We start from the raw sequence: 19313 nt of genomic DNA on the forward strand, positions 1-19313 counted from the left end.
TATAGCTGTTCCTTATGTGTCACACTCAGTCTCAGAACTAACTTAGACCTGTTCCTTATGTGTCACACTCAGTCACAGAACTAACTTAAAGCTGTTCCTTATGTGTCACACTCTGTCTCAGAACTTAGACCTGTTCCTTATGTGTCACACTCAGTCTCAGGACTAACTTAGAGCTGTTCCTTATGTGGCACACTCAGTCTCAGAACTAACTTAGAGCTGTTCCTTATGTGTCACTCTCAGTCTCAGATCTAACTTAGAGCTGTTCCTTATGTGTCACACTGAAGTCTCAGAACTGACTTAGAGCTGTTCCTTATGTGTCACACTCAGTCTAAGAACTAACTTAGAGCTGTTCCTTATGTGTCACTCTCAGTCTCAGATCTAACTTAGAGCTGTTCCTTATGTGTCACACTCAGGCTCAGACCTAACTTAGAGCTGTTCCTTATGTGTCACACTCAGGCTCAGACCTAACTTAGAGCTGTTCCTTATGTGTCACACTCAGTCACAGAACTAACTTAGAGCTGTTCCTTATGTGTCACACTCAAGTCTCAGAACTGACTTAGAGCTGTTCCTTATGTGTCACACTCAGTCACAGATCTAACTTAGAGCTGTTCCTTATGTGTCACACTCACTCACAGATCTAACTTAGAGCTGTTCCTTATGTGTCACACTCACTCACAGATCTAACTTAGAGCTGTTCCTTATGTGTCACACTCAGGCTCAGACCTAACTTAGAGCTGTTCCTTATGTGTCACACTCAAGTCTCAGAACTGACTTAGAGCTGTTCCTTATGTGTCACACTCAGTCTAAGAACTAACTTAGAGCTGTTCCTTATGTGTCACTCTCAGTCTCAGATCTAACTTAGAGCTGTTCCTTATGTGTCACACTGAAGTCTCAGAACTGACTTAGAGCTGTTCCTTATGTGTCACACTCAGTCTCAGAACTAACTTAGAGCTGTTCCTTATGTGTCACACTCAGTCTGACACTTTGTCTCAGGACTGACTAAGAGCTACCCCTAATGTTTGACCTCAGTACTTGGACTACTTAATTACTAGCATAATCTGCCGAATTCTACAGCCTTCTGTAACTAAATATTAATATTTAAGTTCAAAACATTCAAACTCCTCATTCACAAATACCTCTCACACAAAAATCCCTGTACAAATTTGAAGCTATCTTTACTGACTAGAACAGTGATATAGAAGTCTGTTTTTGTGACTAGTACACTGATATCATAGAAGTCTGGTTTCTGTGACCAGTACACTGATATCATAGAAGTCTCTGTTTCTTTGACCAGTACACTGATATCATAGGAGTCTGTTTCTGTGACCAGTACACTGATTTCATAGAAGTTTCTGTTTCTGTGACCAGTATACTGAAATCATAGAAGGCTCTGTTTCTGTGACCAGTACACCGATATCATAGAAGTCTCTGTTTCAGTGACCAGTACACTGATATCATGGAAGTCTCTGTTTCTGTGACCAGTTCACTGATATCATAGAAGTCTCTGCTTCTGTGACCAGTACACTGATATTATAGAAGTCTCTGTTTCTGTGACCAGCACACTGATATCATAGAAGTCTCTTTTTCTGTGACCAGTACACTGATATTATAGAAGTCTCTGTTTCTGTGAGCAGTACACTGATATCATGGAAGTCTCTGTTTCTGTGACCAGCACACTGATATCATAGAAGTCTCTATTTCTGTGACCAGTACACTGATATCATGGAAGTCTCTGTTTCTGTGACCAGTTCACTGATATCATAGAAGTCTCTGGTTCTGTGACCAGTACACTGATATCATGGAAGTCTCTGTTTCTGTGACCAGCACACTGATATCATAGAAGTCTCTGTTTATGTGACCAGTACACCGATATCATAGAAGTCTCTGTTTCAGTGACCAGTACACTGATATCATGGAAGTCTCTGTTTCTGTGACCAGTTCACTGATATCATAGAAGTCTCTGATTCTGTGACCAGTACACTGATATGATAGAAGTCTCTGTTTCTGTGACCAGTTCACTGATATCATAGAAGTCTCTGGTTCTGTGACCAGTACACTGATATGATAGAAGTCTCTGTTTCTTTGACCAGTACACTGATATCATAGTAGTCTCTGTTTCTGTGACCAGTAAACTGATATCATAGAAGTTTCTGTTTCTGTGACCAGTATACTGAAATCATAGAAGGCTCTGTTTCTGTGACCAGTACACTGACATCATAGGAGTCTCTGTTTATGTGACCAGTACACCGATATCATAGAAGTCTCTGTTTCAGTGACCAGTACACTGATATCATGGAAGTCTCTGTTTCTGTGACCAGTAAACTGATATCATAGAAGTTTCTGTTTCTGTGACCAGTATACTGAAATCATAGAAGGCTCTGTTTCTGTGACCAGTACACCGATATCATAGAAGTCTCTGTTTCTGTGACCAGTACACTGATATCATGGAAGTGTCTGTTTCAATTAGTGTTAAGTACAATCAGAACCGTATTGATATACTATTAACTACATTCCGTTCTTTTTATAGTCCCACAATTCTCTCATCCTGTTCTGTAACTGCTCAAATTGTATGTTTTCTTCCTGTGATGGTACAAGAAAATATGGCCCTAAAAATGCACAGATTGTATGTTTTCTTCCTGTGATGGTACGAGAAAACATGGCCCTAAATCTGCATGTAGTATGCATGCATTACTTCCATTGGTGGTCTGTCACTCTGACATTGTCCTTGAAAATCCAGGGGTTACACTGCCTTACATTTTTGCACCCCTGGAATGTGTCATGACGAAATTAAAGGCTCTGTATGTACTACCTCTAGGATGATACTAGTAGACTAGTTTGATCATTCCATGTACATCAAAGAATTGAGCAGAAATGAAACTTTGAAGTCAGGTATTGCTCCTATATAACTTTAAAGGTATCAGCTGAATTTAATTATTTACACCTGAAACCAATCAACTAGCTTACTGCATGCCTTCGATTTTGTTGTGACATATTCCAGGGGTACAGAGAATATAAGAGAACACAACCGGTTACCAGTGGAATTTTGAGGATGCCCTGAACAGAACAAATTGTACATGTTCTTCCTCAGGCCGTGGGTGTTACCAGGTTTTAAAGCTTCACAAGCTCAGTGAACATCTTGAGAAGATTCTGCCACAGAATTATTGGGGCTGTCGGTTAGTCTCCTCCGTCTTGTTGTTTCCCACATGACATTAATTTCCTCCTTCAGTGTCTGAGGTAGGTCCAGCTCATTTATTCTGTCTCTGTTCACAAAACTCCTGATCACCTGCAGACTCCTGTCCTTAAGGGTGAAAACTGAAAAAGATACAGGTTACATATCACGTGACTGACAGTAAACAAGTAATCTATAAACATACACACATGTATACCAAATTTATTTTTAAGTATTTCTCCGACAACTGTATGAAACAATGTCAGTGCTTTTTGACCTGCAGATTTAAAGTCCTGACAATTAAAACAAACACTTCATTCTGCACCTCTCTAATATGTAACAGTATCGTGTGTTGTATCTGAACAAAACAAACACTTCATACTGCACCTCTCTAATATGCTACAGTAGTATCGTGTGTTGTATCTGAACATAACGAACACATCATACTGCACCTCTCTAATATGTTACAGTAGTATCGTGTGTTGTATCTGAACATAACAAACACTTCATACTGCGCCTCTCTAATATGTAACAGTATCGTGGTCTCGTGTGTTGTATCTGAACATAACGACCACTTCATACTGCACCTCTCTAATATGCTACAGTAGTATCGTGTGTTGTATCTGAACATAACAAACACTTCATACTGCACCTCTCTAATATGTAACAGTAGTATCGTGTGTTGTATCTGAACATAACAAACACTTCATTCTGCACCTATCTAATATGTAACAGTATCGTGGTATCGTGTGTTGTATCGGAACATAACAAACACTTCATTCTGCACCTATCTAATATGTAACAGTATCGTGGTATCGTGTGGTGTATCTGAACATAACGAACACTTCATTGTGCACCTCTCTAATATGTTACAGTATCGTGTGTTGTATCTGAACATAACGAACATTTCATTCTGCACATATCTAGTATGTAACAGTATCGTGGTATCGTGTGTTGCATCTGAACATAACGAACACTTCATTCTGCACCTCTCTAATATGTAACTGTATCGTGTGTTGTATCTGAACATAACAAACACTTCATCCTGCACCTCTCTAATATGTAACAGTATCGTGTGTTGTATCTGAACATAACAAACACTTCATACTGCGCCTCTCTAATATGTAACAGTATCGTGGTATCGTGTGGTGTATCTGAACATAACGAACACTTCATACTGCACCTCTCTAATATGTTACAGTAGTATTGTGTGTTGTATCTGAACATGTGAATGATTTTATTTAAATCTGACTGTTAATTTTTCATTTTGATCTCCCCCCCCCCCCCCCCCCCCCCACCCACACACACACACACACACACACACAAATTAAAAAATTGGCCATTGATTTGGATTTACATCTCATTAAATGAATTTATAAATTTACAAGTCAAATGCAAAGTTCTAGATTTAACTTGGAGGCATGGCCTCCTGAAACCCTTTAGCCTGATCTTTTTCTATGAAACAATATTGAACAGAGGTTAAGTAACCCATTCTGGTATGTGACACTCCATCTGATCATAATATTGTTAAATGTATACTACATGTATATAACTAATGAAGAAATTTCTGTATTTTGTTTTTATTCGAGATATAAAGTCAAAACTTCATATTGCTTATCATTTTGAATAATGTTGGGTTAGTGGAATTTGCACATGGACTACTTACATTGGAAACTACTAGCCCAACTGACCTGTGTTTTTAAAATTTATTTCTGGCCATGACTATGGTCAATCCCACTGGTAGTGCTCTTTATTTCAAGTATGGGGTCCTTTTAAAATTAAAATGGGTTTCTTCTGCAATGTTCAAATAAAACACTTGAAAAAGTGTGGGGGCCATTTGAAATTTTACATATAAAATGATATTTGGATGGTGTAAATGCAAACCCAATTTTAAACGAGGCTGTGAAGCTAACTATCATTTCATCCTCAGTTTACAATGATAGTGTCAAGCCCCTGCATGCCTACCTGGAATGGTAATATTGATGACTTTTCTCCATGGCGGTACCCCATCAGTCGGAGTCCATCCTGTTGTCATTTCAAAAACCTCACGCAGTTGAACTACCATATGATCCCCAGTGTCAGAATCCCTGAAGATCCAAGGATGGCCGACAAATGTGTTCACATCAACAAACTGACCTGGCTGTAGAGTCTTGTACTTGACACGAGCGCCTTCATAGTTCAACCACACAGTATCCACAAACCTGTGTGTCCGGTTCACAAAGCGAACAAATGAGGTAACGGATGAGCGACCAGATCGGAGTCTATTATCTTTCTGTCTATCACTTCCATCATTTTGTTCTCCTGTCATTTTGCAAACTAAACTGTAGAAAATGTCGTAGTTTGATTTAATATCCTCAGTAGGTTGGTAGCATTAGGTCTCAGCCTGGAGGGTCATCTTTAACACACTGCTTCATATCTGTTAATAGTAAAATGATTAAATTCAACTAACAAAGTTGTCAGTGGACAATAAATCTGTATATTTTGCTGGGTTACATCTACCCATGTAGTTGTTGATCAGCTTATTTAACTTTAGTTAGTTATCTTCAAAATTAAAACTTCAAAATTAACTAACAAAAGTTTGATAAACAAAAGTCACATATTGTTACACTACTTTGTATAGCACAGAAGGATGGAGAACCTATGTGGACTGATTTTTCTTACCTCTTTCTCGTGTTATTTAGAAGCCAATCAGGGTTGAAGTCATGAAAGTTAAAGAAGATGGCCACTCCATTCAGATTTCCAATCGTAAGCCTGACTAGCTTAAAACTGAATTGAGGTGTCTGACATGGAAATGTCAGGGCATATAAACTATCATACAAGTAAGTTTGTTTCCTATCTTAGAATCACTACACCGACATTCAATAGCATACATACCGTGAGTCATCATTGATGCTCCAGGGGTTACGCTCACTTTTGCTCTCTGCACTCCTGGAATATGTCATAGCAAAATTGAAGGCATGCGGCTAGCTATTCGACTGGTGCTGGGTAGTAAAACCTGACAAATTGCAAGGCTGATACCTGGGTCTTTAAAGGTTAAAGACAAGTGACACCCAACTTCAAAACCAGTCAGTTTTACTGTTACGAGATCGAGAGATTCTTTCCATGTACATGCATCAAAGTATCAAACTATTCTTCCTGTCTTATCCACAAGGTAACACACACCGAGCCTTCAATTTTGCAATTACATATGATAGTCCAGGGGTGCAGAAAGGGAAAGTGAACATACCCCTGGAGTATCCGGGACGGCTGTGTGTTTAGTGCTACCCAGTAAGTATTTAATAGGTCATCCTGTGAAGAGTGGCTGTGTGTTTAGTGCTACCCACAAAGTATTTAGTAGGTCATCCTGTGAACAGTTGCTGTGTGTTTAGTGCTACGTATACCCACTGAGTATTTAGTAGGTCATCCTGTGAACAGTGGCTTTGTGTTTAGTGCTATCCACTAGGGATTTAGTAGGTCATCCTGTGAACAGTAGATTTGTGTTTAGTGCTACCCACTAGGTATTTAGTAGGTCATCCTGTGAACCGTGGCTGTGTGTTAGTGCTACCCACTAAGTATTTAGTAGGTCATCCGGTGAACAGTGGCTGTGTGTTTAGTGCTACGCACTAGGTATTTAGTAGGTCATCCTGTGAACCGTGGCTGTGTGTTAGTGCTACCCACTAAGTATTTAGTAGGGCATCCTGTGAACAGTGGCTGTGTGTTTAGTCCTACCCACTAAGTATTTAGTAGGTCATCCTGTGAACAGTTGCTGTGTGTTTAGTGCTACGTATACCCACTGAGTATTTAGTAGGTTATCATGTGAACAGTGGCTGTGTGTTTAGTGCTAACCACTAAGTATTTATTCGGTCATCCTATGAACAGTGGCTGGGTGTTTAGTGCTACCCACTAAGTATTTAGTCGGTCATCCTATGAACAGTGGCTGTGTGTTTAGTACTACCCACTAAGTATTTAGTAGGTCATCCGGTGAACAGTGGCTGTGTGTTTAGTGCTACTCACTAAGTATTTAGTAGGTCATCCTGTGAACAGTCGCTGTGTGTTTAGTGCTACCCACTAAGTATTTTGTAGGTCATCCTGTGAACAGCAGCGTCTGTCCACGTCAATTTGATTATTTTTCGATATTTCATGAAATCTACCAAACATTATACTGCATATATGTGTTTAGTGCTACCCACTAAGTATTTATTCGGTCATCCTATGAACAGTGGCTGTGTGTTTAGTACTACCCACTAAGTATTTAGTAGGTCATCCGGTGAACAGTGGCTGTGTGTTTAGTGCTACTCACTAAGTATTTAGTAGGTCATCCTGTGAAGAGTGGCTGTGTGTTTAGTGCTACCCACTGAGTATTTAGTAGGTCATCCTGTGAACAGGGGCTGTTTGTTTAGGGCTACGTATTCCCACTAAGTATTTAGTAGGTCATCCTGTGAACAGTGGCTTTGTGTTTAGTGCTATCCACTAGGGATTTAGTAGGTCATCCTGTGAACAGTAGATTTGTGTTTAGTGCTACCCACTAGGTATTTAGAAGGTCATCCTGTGAACAGTAGCTTTGTGTTTAGTGCTACCCACTAGGTATTTAGAAGGTCATCCTGTGAACAGTAGCTTTGTGTTAAGTGCTACCCACTAGGTATTTAGTAGGTCATCCTATGAACAGTGGCTGTGTGTTTAGTACTACCCACTAAGTATTTAGTAGGTCATCCGGTGAACAGTGGCTGTGTGTTTAGTGCTACGCACTAGGTATTTAGTAGGTCATCCTGTGAACCGTGGCTGTGTGTTAGTGCTACCCACTAAGTATTTAGTAGGGCATCCTGTGAACAGTGGCTGTGTGTTTAGTGTTTAGTGCTACCCACTAAGTATTTATTCGGTCATCCTATGAACAGTGGCTATGTGTTTAGTGCTACCCACTAAGTATTTACTCGGTCATCCTATGAACAGTGGCTGTGTGTTTAGTACTACCCACTAAGTATTTAGTAGGTCATCCGGTGAACAGTGGCTGTGTGTTTAGTGCTACGCACTAGGTATTTAGTAGGTCATCCTGTGAACCGTGGCTGTGTGTTAGTGCTACCCACTAAGTATTTAGTAGGGCATCCTGTGAACAGTGGCTGTGTGTTTAGTCCTACCCACTAAGTATTTAGTAGGTCATCCGGTGAACAGTGGCTGTGTGTTTAGTGCTACCAACTAGGTATTTAGTAGGTCATCCTGTGAACAGTGGCTGTTTGTTTAGTGCTACCCACTAGGTATTTAGTAGGTCATCCTGTGAACCGTGGCTGTGTGTTAGTGCTACCCACTAAGTATTTAGTAGGGCATCCTGTGAACAGTGGCTGTGTGTTTAGTGCTAGCCTACCCACTAGGTGTTTAGTAGGTCATCCTGTGAACAGTGGCTGTTTGTTTAGTGCTACCCACTAGGTATTTAGTAGGTCATCCTGTGTACAGTGGCTGTGTGTTTAGTGCTACCCACTGAGTATTTAGTAGGTCATCCTGTGAACAGTGGCTGGGTGTTGAGTGCTACGTATACCCACTAAGTATTTAGTAGGTCATCCTGTGAACAGTTGCTGTGTGTTTAGTGCTACGTATACCCACTATGGATTTAGTAGGTCATCCTGTGAACAGTGGCTTTGTGTTTAGTGCTACCCACTAGGTATTTAGTAGGTCATCCTATGAACAGTGGCTGTGTGTTTAGTGCTACCAACTAGGTATTTAGTAGGTCATCCTGTGAACAGTGGCTTTGTGTTTAGTGCTATCCACTAGGAATTTAGTAGGTCATCCTGTGAACAGTGGCTTTGTGTTTAGTGCTACCCACTAGGTATTTAGTAGGTCATCCTGTGAACAGTGGCTGTGTGTTTAGTGCTACCCACTAAGTATTTATTCGGTCATCCTATGAACAGTGGCTGTGTGTTTAGTGCTACCCACTAAGTATTTAGTAGGTCATCCTGTGAACAGCAGCGTCTGTCCACGTCAATTTGATTATTTTTCGATATTTCATGAAATCTACCAAACATTATACTGCATATATGGTAAATCATACATCAAATTCAAGAAAAAATATTTCCCTGTCAGTCTAGACTGCTCCCGGGATGATATTAAACATGGTTATGACGAAATCACATGTTTTCAGGAACAGCGTTATTTTACTAGCGGGACAGAATTTGCAACCTTGTCTATGTTATGGATGTATTGGCAGAAGAGGCAAGGTACCTATGGTATCAGCTCGAGTTTCCTCTGGCCCTGTCAAAACACCCCTGCAGGTGGGGGATCGGGTAAAAAAGAATACACCTGCTGTTACCCACTGCATGTATCGTAGGAGGCAACTAATGAAAGAACCCCCTGCAGAATTGGGGATTTGCTTTGGTGTCCTCTATTTGGGGACACAAAAGCGACCCAAAAAAATCTGCTGCACCCATTGCAATATTTTGGATCTTTATCTTTCTTTCTACCCCTACCTACCTTTTATTTCCTAGCGCCTTGCTTGGCAACACCTCACTTTTGGCTTGAATGTTGAGCGTTTACGCCCAGGTGAAGAAGGCAATGGAATCTGTCCACAGGCCGGGACATACCGATTTAAGTCCTTAAAAATGGTAGCTGTTATTCCCTGCTAAATGTTCAGCATTAAGGGAATGGCAACAACTGGTTCACCCGTTGTCAGTATAATTTGACAAAGCGGATGCTGAGCTTGTTACCTACAGCATGGCATTTCAGTGAGATAGCACTATAAAGTCTGTGCTCACGCTAGCCATTAGCTTTTTTGTTATTAATGAAACAAAATCCTTAATAAGTTATTTGCGAAAATAAAATAAACCCCTTTAGCTATATCTGCAAAAGCCTTTTGCCCTGGATAATTCACTAAACATTGTGCATCTGCGTCGTCTTATAACATCGATATGAACAGAAAATGAACAAAAGCAACATCTCAACCAGACTCAGTCAGCAAAACGCTTGACTTACAAATACAAATAGCCCTTTCCGATGCAAACATATATGTGACCGTGGCAACCCAAGCGCTTAAAAACGAAAGTGGAAGTTGAATGGATTCATCCTTCATTACAAAGACATTCCTGTGACAGGTCATTTTAGGGCCGTTGCCAACATGGGAATTGTTTATACATTGAATTCCATCACTCTTCAAGAGAACACCTTTATTTAAATGATATTTGTACTGTAGAATACTTCTAAACAAGTTATTGAGTTGTTGCAATTTAGGACTATCTTGATCATACTTGTCCCAATCTTAATCGTATTAAAACAACACTACAAACATTCCCGATTGTAACGACCGGACGAATATAGGATATAAATATTGTGTCATGCACCGTCCGCCGGCGCTCCTATTGCCACACGAATTAAAAGATCCCAATATATTGACATTGGCAATTTTTAAAAGACCAATCTCAACTAATTTCTACATGTTCCCCATCAATAACTAGAACCTTGATAGGTCAGTAAGGGCCCGGTCTTGTGGCAATATATTCCCCATAATCATCAAGAAGCTTTGTTAGCTTTGATTTGTTTTATTTCACCTTATATACCTCCTCCATCAAGAGCCAGGGTCAAAGTCAGAGATCCACTTTGTCTTTGACCTTTGGACCCAAATGACCTTGACCATTAACCCAGTGACCCTGATCTTTGGTCAGTTGACTTATTCTTTAATTCAGACCAACTTTGCTTCTTAATATCATAACAAAATGTTCATCAGTGAAAANCCTTAATTTAGTCCGATAATATACAGTCTAACGCTCAGAAAGATTAAATCCATTACATAGAGGTGTCAACTATGATACACTGACTGACTGTCCTTAATTTAGTCCGATAATATACAGTCTAACGCTCAGAAAGATTAAATCCATTACATAGAGGTGTCAACTATGATACACTGACTGACTGTCCTTAATTTAGTCCGATAATATACAGTCTAACGCTCAGAAAGATTAAATCCATTACATAGAGGTGTCAACTATGATACACTGACTGACTGTCCTTAATTTAGTCCGATAATATACAGTCTAACGCTCAGAAAGATTAAATCCATTACATAGAGGTGTCAACTATGATACACTGACTGACTGTCCTTAATTTAGTCCGATAATATACAGTCTAACGCTCAGAAAGATTAAATCCATTACATAGAGGTGTCAACTATGATACACTGACTGACTGTCCTTAATTTAGTCCGATAATATACAGTCTAACGCTCAGAAAGATTAAATCCATTACATAGAGGTGTCAACTATGATACACTGACTGACTGTCCTTAATTTAGTCCGATAATATACAGTCTAACGCTCAGAAAGATTAAATCCATTACATAGAGGTGTCAACTATGATACACTGACTGACTGTCCTTAATTTAGTCCGATAATATACAGTCTAACGCTCAGAAAGATTAAATCCATTACATAGAGGTGTCAACTATGATACACTGACTGACTGTCCTTAATTTAGTCCGATAATATACAGTCTAACGCTCAGAAAGATTAAATCCATTACATAGAGGTGTCAACTATGATACACTGACTGACTGTCCTTAATTTAGTCCGATAATATACAGTCTAACGCTCAGAAAGATTAAATCCATTACATAGAGGTGTCAACTATGATACACTGACTGACTGTCCTTAATTTAGTCCGATAATATACAGTCTAACGCTCAGAAAGATTAAATCCATTACATAGAGGTGTCAACTATGATACACTGACTGACTGTCCTTAATTTAGTCCGATAATATACAGTCTAACGCTCAGAAAGATTAAATCCATTACATAGAGGTGTCAACTATGATACACTGACTGACTGTCCTTAATTTAGTCCGATAATATACAGTCTAACGCTCAGAAAGATTAAATCCATTACATAGAGGTGTCAACTATGATACACTGACTGACTGTCCTTAATTTAGTCCGATAATATACAGTCTAACGCTCAGAAAGATTAAATCCATTACATAGAGGTGTCAACTATGATACACTGACTGACTGTCCTTAATTTAGTCCGATAATATACAGTCTAACGCTCAGAAAGATTAAATCCATTACATAGAGGTGTCAACTATGATACACTGACTGACTGTCCTTAATTTAGTCCGATAATATACAGTCTAACGCTCAGAAAGATTAAATCCATTACATAGAGGTGTCAACTATGATACACTGACTGACTGTCCTTAATTTAGTCCGATAATATACAGTCTAACGCTCAGAAAGATTAAATCCATTACATAGAGGTGTCAACTATGATACACTGACTGACTGTCCTTAATTTAGTCCGATAATATACAGTCTAACGCTCAGAAAGATTAAATCCATTACATAGAGGTGTCAACTATGATACACTGACTGACTGTCCTTAATTTAGTCCGATAATATACAGTCTAACGCTCAGAAAGATTAAATCCATTACATAGAGGTGTCAACTATGATACACTGACTGACTGTCCTTAATTTAGTCCGATAATATACAGTCTAACGCTCAGAAAGATTAAATCCATTACATAGAGGTGTCAACTATGATACACTGACTGACTGTCCTTAATTTAGTCCGATAATATACAGTCTAACGCTCAGAAAGATTAAATCCATTACATAGAGGTGTCAACTATGATACACTGACTGACTGTCCTTAATTTAGTCCGATAATATACAGTCTAACGCTCAGAAAGATTAAATCCATTACATAGAGGTGTCAACTATGATACACTGACTGACTGTCCTTAATTTAGTCCGATAATATACAGTCTAAACCTCAGAATGATTAAAGCCATTACATAGAGGTGTAAACTATGATACACTGACTGACTGTCCTTAATTTAGTTCGATAATATACAGTCTAAACCTCAGAATGATTAAAGCCATTACATAGAGGTGTCAAGCTTCATTATTCATTTCTTTTCTTTCCTAATGCTAAAAATAGAATGACATTCCTTTAAATCATTTTAATGCAATGTATCATGTAAAAGACGACTTTATTTAAATATCAAACTGCTACTGTATCATCTAATTTGGACGTCCGATTCAATAAGTAAAAGTTGCTAAAATCAATCATTATTTGCTAAAAGAAAAAAGGTGCCTTTCGCAACTTTTGCTAAAAGAAGTTTTGGTCTAGAGTGAGTGAGCACAGAAAGTCAGCATCAGATCCGCGTTATCACAAGGAGGCAAGCACCACCACAGGGGCTTGACGTTGTATAAAATTAGCTAGAAATACATATATATAAATTTTTCGCTAATTTTATCATACAAGTCTATACAAGCCCCTGGCTGTGAACATAACCTGTCTCCTGCATGCATACACACATGCAAGCACGCATACACTACACACACGGAGGCACATCTTTAAATGTTAGCTGTTAATAGGACAAAAGTAAACCATACCAAACCAACCCTGTCAAAATGTCAAAGTCTAATAATGTCCAAGTCTGGTGGAAGGGCCACAGAAAACTCGGGCTACTGTGATATATTTTGTGTTACGTTACCTCAGATACAATCATTTTTGGAGGTGGACCTTTTACCAAAAATTGATTTAAATCCCTAAAACGTGTAAAATTACTCTTTAGTTACACCACGGACTTAGATCTAATTCCGTGGTTACACCTCATTTTAGGTCACAAATAATCAGGTCCCTGTGGACTGCATGTCACCACAGGAGCCTGAAGTTCTGTCAATAATGAATAATAACAGTAATACAAAAGAAATACCTATAATATTAAGCATATTATAAGGACTCACACAACTAAATCAGCCAATCAGCAAGTGTTTCATACGTTTGTAGTTCCTATTTGAAATAAGTTCCGGCTAATAACTGGGCCACTGAAGGAGTTTAATAAGGAACTGATGACAGATTTTTAGATAAATGAAATGTTCAGGTATTTAACTTTTGAAAAATATATACTTTTGATATATTTCCATGTCTGTGTGCGGATTTGCACAGGGGCAAAATGTCTTGGGGCGTTTCTGTTTTGGGTCACCGGTTTTGCTTGTAAACCACCGGTTGTCAACTTCTTGGCGCTGTGACACTCCAATATGCCACTAAACCTACCAAAAAAAGTCATTTTGTGGCCTTTGCAAGGTATGTATTTATGAATCTAGACAGTTGTCACTAGTTTTGAACTTCAAATATTAAAGTTATTAGCTAAAATGTTTGGTAATAACATATAGTAAATGATTTAGTTGTGCGAGTCCTTTAAGGTAAATAGCCATGTGCTCAATGAACCTGACCTCTCACACATTTTCTGTGTGTTTCCAAACACTTTTTTTAAAATACAGCCACTGTTATTGGGTCTTAGCACATTTTGCTCAGTATGTGAATATATATATAACTTGATAAAACTTAATAATTGGGTTAAATCTGGGCTAAATATGGCTGTGCTAAAGCCAGTATAGTTGGACTGACCCTAATACTCAGGTTTTTATTAGGATTGTGTTCAATTTACTGAAATAATTTATCTGCATGTGTTTCAATAGTACTATTATGATCTGTGTACTAGCTTTTAGCACCTAAATCTTCATAGAACAGAAATATAGTGTGCTGTCCTGCACAATTTTCATCCCCCCCTCTCCCCCACCCTGTCCAACCACCTCTTCTCAGCCATTCTTAGGCCACTTCCCTCATTCAAATTACATTTTTATCTATGTTTAAAAGAAAGCAATGATTAAATTCTAGTTTAAAAACTCAATATCACTAAAAAGTTTCAAATTGAAACTTAAATAACCTGTTTCAGCATACCCCCATGTGTAAAAGTACACCACAGATTTTAGCACAAGTTACATAGCACATTATTCACACTTTTTAAAGCACAATTCAGCATTAAACACCATTTTATTCTTCGGTATAATAAATGTGGTCATTCCAAGTGTATGATAGTTGTTAGCTGGCTTCTGACTGAAGTTGTACTGTCATAGTTTCATATTCAGACCCTCCAGATTTGAACATGCTTTTTTTCATTTTGTCATAGGTTGAATGTCTCTACATAACAGTTATACCGTGGGCAACAAGACTATGAACAGCAAATAGCCCCTCGCCACCACAGAACAAGCTTTTACAAAAGTTGCACATGTGAGTATCTGTATGTGTATGTGTCATATATAGGTTTTTTGGCTAAATCCAACTTAAATTCCATTTTTTTAGTGAATTGCAGATTTATGGTTATTCCTGTCATAATATATACCTTCACCAACATCTTGTTTATTGATTTAATGTGTTTCTGTTGTGTGTTTACTCAGATAATCAACTGTTTATAGCATTACATCTCCCCTACCCCCAATATTCTCCCTGTAAAGTGCCGGCACCCCAGGGAGCAAGAAGTGCTATATGTAAGTATGTATAATTGATAGCTGATCAGTTGAGATGGATATCTGATAACCTTTTATGACTGGATATCTGATAACCTTTTATGACTCATGTTTTATGTAGAATTTTGGAGTTTTGTGTGAATTCTAAGTGTGTTTAATTGTCCAAATTCTATCAAATTTACTCAAATTAACTTTTGATTACTTAAGATACTGTAAAAATTACAGAAACAGAGTCACCAAGATTTCTTTTCAAAAATATGTGAGTGGTATGGGTAATAAATGTGTGTGCAAAATATGAAATTGCTGAGTGTGTGCTAAATTGGTGTGCTAGAGGTTCATGTTAAGTAAGTGAAATGAGAATTGTTTGGTGCTGACTCTGAATAGCACATGTATATCAGGGGCTATAACTTGGTTTTTCTTCATATCTTATCATTTTATTTCCACCAAATTTAACTATTTTACTCGGTTATGTATATACTTTCAAAAACTGACTTCATTTCAACATTTTAAAATGTAAAGTTTTCCTTTAAGGACTCACACAACTAAATCAGCCAATCAGCAAGTGTTTCATACGTTTGTAGTTCCTATTTTAAATAAGTTCCGGCTAATTACTGGGCCACTGAAGGAGTTTAATAAGGAACTGATGACAGATTTTTAGATAAATGAAATGTTCAGGTATTTAACTTTTGAAAAATATATACAGGGTTGCCAACTCTCACGGTGTGAGAAAAAATCTCGAGCATTCGTCACGCTGAGACGACCTTACTCACGCATAATCATGTCTCACGCCACGTGAGCCATAAATCTCACGGATTCGAAAATATTCTCCCTCTATCCCACGCGAAGCCATAAATCGATATTTTTTAGCTTGGGTCGTACAAAGGGGAATAACTCTTATTGCAACGTTGTGCTTTGGAAGTGAGCTGACGCGAGGTGTCTCTTTACATCCAGTGGAAACGAATGTAAATATATCGTAAGGTGAGTTGTTTTCACAATCGTCTGCTGGGTAACCGAACTACTCGTAGTGAAGCAGACGTAACACCTATCAATCAATCAACCAATCAAGTTTTCACTCGTAAACTTAATATTGAACGTACCTATCGCACAGAAAAAGAAAGTTTTACTAATAATATTGTCGTGTATTAGGAAAGATTGTTTTTAGGTCGGGCCTTCACAAATATTAAGAGAAAACGATTCTTGTAACACGAACAGACTGTCGCTAATGGCTGATGAAAAGTTCGAAGTAATTTTTTGCAGTAAAGTGGCATATATTATTTAACACACCAGAGCCTTGTAGTAATAAACAATTTTAATCTGATGCGATGAAAAAATAACGAGTTTCGGGAAGTGCTTTAGCATGTTGGATAGACATAGTACGTAGGTAGTCCAATACATAATCATGCAACAAATCGGATTGCAAACGTGGTATAAATGCTAAGGGTCTAACTGTTATTTGTTGCTTAGGATAGTAGCCAGAAGTAATTGTAAAATATTTTTCCACTGTCAAATTATCATATTTTTTTTATCTTTCATGTTATGAAGGGTGGAATCGTTACAAGAAAGGCCCTTGATTATATAATGTGTTGCATTTCTGATGTCAGGTTTTTTTTATGTTAATCTTTTATATATCTGCAAAAAATGTTTTGTTTTATTTTCTTGAAGATCTTGAAGTGAAAATATCAACAATGCAGATGTTATAGTAGTCAGAGAAAGCCAGGATTTGTTCGATTCATTTGTAAATGTTATCTTAACACCCAAAACGAGGTTACGCTGCGACGCCGTCAAAAGTCTCACATATTGTAAAACCCAGTGTAGTCCGAATTATTCTGACGTTTTATCGACTTTTTTTCATATCGGTCTGTCGTCGATAGGGGCAAAATGTTTGGGGGCGTTTCTGTTTTGGGTCACCGGTTTTGCTTGTAAACTTCCGGTTGTCAACTTCTTGGCGCTGTGACACTCCAATATGCCACTAAACCTACCAAAAAAGTTATTTTGTAGCCTTTGCAAGGTATGTATTTATGAATCTAGACAGTTGTCACTAGTTTTGAACTTCAAATATTAAAGTTATTAGCTGAAATATTTGGTAATAACATATAGTAAATGATTTAGTTGTGCAAGTCCTATAGGTATTTTTTTGTATTACTGGTATTATTCATTATTGACAGAACTTCAGGCTCCTGTGTTGTCACCAACATCGGAACCTAAGCTTACAAATGATCGTTTTAGATACAGTACAGTACAATGTGGGGAAACAATTCCAACAGCTGCCTAATCCACGTCATACACATACAGTTTATATCAAGCATGTTGCTGCACAACAAAACCAGTGTCAAAGAAAAGAGTTTCACCTGTGTTGTTGAATATAATTCAAGCCCAGCATCTTCCATCGCTCTACACTCTGAAGGCAAGTTTACTTTTTCTCGCCAATCAAAAGCTTCGATACAAGTAGGCCTAACACCCAATCAAATTCCTGGACACATTACACAAACAATATCGTTTCCGGTTTACTTTCGTTTCGTGTGAAATGTCACGTACGCATCTCACTAAATCAGAGTACGTCTCTGACTAAATTAAGTGTAACGTCGAAATCAAAGTTGATCAATTGTAACCAAAATAAACTTACCCATACGTTTAGTTTTGCTACATGCGTTACAAATGCATACTCAGATATTCATTGAGCTTCATGTGAGCAATGAAATGCTGCAGTAGTCTCCCTTCAACCACAACCTGTGACCACAACGTAATTTTAAGTAAATATTGAGGTTTATGCACGAATATGCTGGAATTTATTTATCGGCATGTTTCGATACTTTGCCCCGTTATGAATCAGAAGAAAAAAGTGAAATAAATCGAATTCCCGGGCGCGCGGAAATCTCCCTGGACACTCATTCCTCCCAAATAGGCATTTCTATCGACGTATTTCGGTACTGTCTACTGTTACGATTGGCCTTAATTTTTTTTGCATACAGATAGGTAAGTGAATGAAATTTATGAATCAGAAGAAAAAGGTGAAAAAATGAATAAATAACGAATTCCTGGGCGCGCGAAAACCTCCCTGGACACTCATTCCTCCCTGGACGAATCGAACACCAAAAGAGCGGTTATTGTGTCCTGACTTTCATTTTTATACGCCCGTCAAATTTGACGGGAGGCGTTGTCCGTCCATCCGTCCGTCCGGCGTAAACTTTTGTTTGTCCGGCAATCTCCTCCTACATTTTTCGACCGATCACTTTGAAACTTGGTATACATTATAATCATAGAATTTTAGTTCGACAATTTTTCCAAAGGTTATTGCCCTTTGTTCATTTCAGTATTTGATTTTTGTCCGGAAATCTCCTCCTACATTTTTCGACCGATCTCTTTGAAACTTGGTATACACTATAATCATGATATGAAGTTGTGTATCCCTTAAAAACATTTTGTTTCGACAATTTTTCCAAAAGTTATTGCCCTTTGTTTATTTCAGTATTTGATTTTTGTCTGGCAGTCTCCTCCTACATTTTTCAACGGATCTCTTTGAAACTTGGTATACATTATAATCATGAGGTGAAGTTGTGTCTCTCTCCCCTAAAAGAATTTGTATTAGACAATTTTTCCAAACGTTATTGCCCTTTGTTCATTTCAGTATTTGATTTTTGTCCGGCATTCTCCTCCTACATTTTTCAACGGATCTCTTTGAAACTTACTAGGCTAAATAATCATGATATGAAGTTGTGTTTCCTTGAAAAGAATTTTGATTCAACAATTTTTCCAAAAGTAATTGCACTTTGTTCATTTCCGTATTTGATTTTTTTTGCCAGGAGATCTCCTCCTACCTTTTTGACAGACTTCTTTATAACTTAGTAGGCTAAATAATCATGATATGTTGTTGTGTTTC

At 38.1% G+C, this 19313-nt stretch overlaps 1 protein-coding gene across 1 annotated transcript; it reads right to left on the minus strand.

Moving 5' to 3' along the window:
- Positions 1-404: 404 nt before the first annotated feature.
- LOC110441865 (von Hippel-Lindau disease tumor suppressor-like) lies at positions 405-17879 on the minus strand. The gene is made up of 3 exons (XM_021485147.1): positions 17785-17879; positions 5135-5585; positions 405-3312 (listed from the first exon to the last, which is right to left on the minus strand). Exons 2-3 carry the CDS (start codon positions 5475-5477, stop codon positions 3125-3127), a joined length of 531 nt encoding a protein of 176 aa, XP_021340822.1. The 5' UTR covers positions 5478-5585; positions 17785-17879; the 3' UTR covers positions 405-3124.
- Positions 17880-19313: the final 1434 nt, after the last annotated feature.

This window comes from Mizuhopecten yessoensis, unplaced genomic scaffold (genome assembly GCF_002113885.1).
Source record: "Mizuhopecten yessoensis strain PY_sf001 unplaced genomic scaffold, ASM211388v2 scaffold716153, whole genome shotgun sequence".
NCBI classification, from domain to species: domain Eukaryota; kingdom Metazoa; phylum Mollusca; class Bivalvia; order Pectinida; family Pectinidae; genus Mizuhopecten; species Mizuhopecten yessoensis.

Excerpts from the sequence above, each read along its gene's own strand:
- LOC110441865 (XM_021485147.1), bottom strand. The coding sequence starts at position 5,477 with ATGACAGGAGAACAAAATGATGGAAGTGATAGACAGAAAGATAATAGA. Across the intron at positions 3,313-5,134 it reads CATCAATATTACCATTCCAG|TTTTCACCCTTAAGGACAGG; the intron begins GTAGGCATGCAG and ends TATCTTTTTCAG.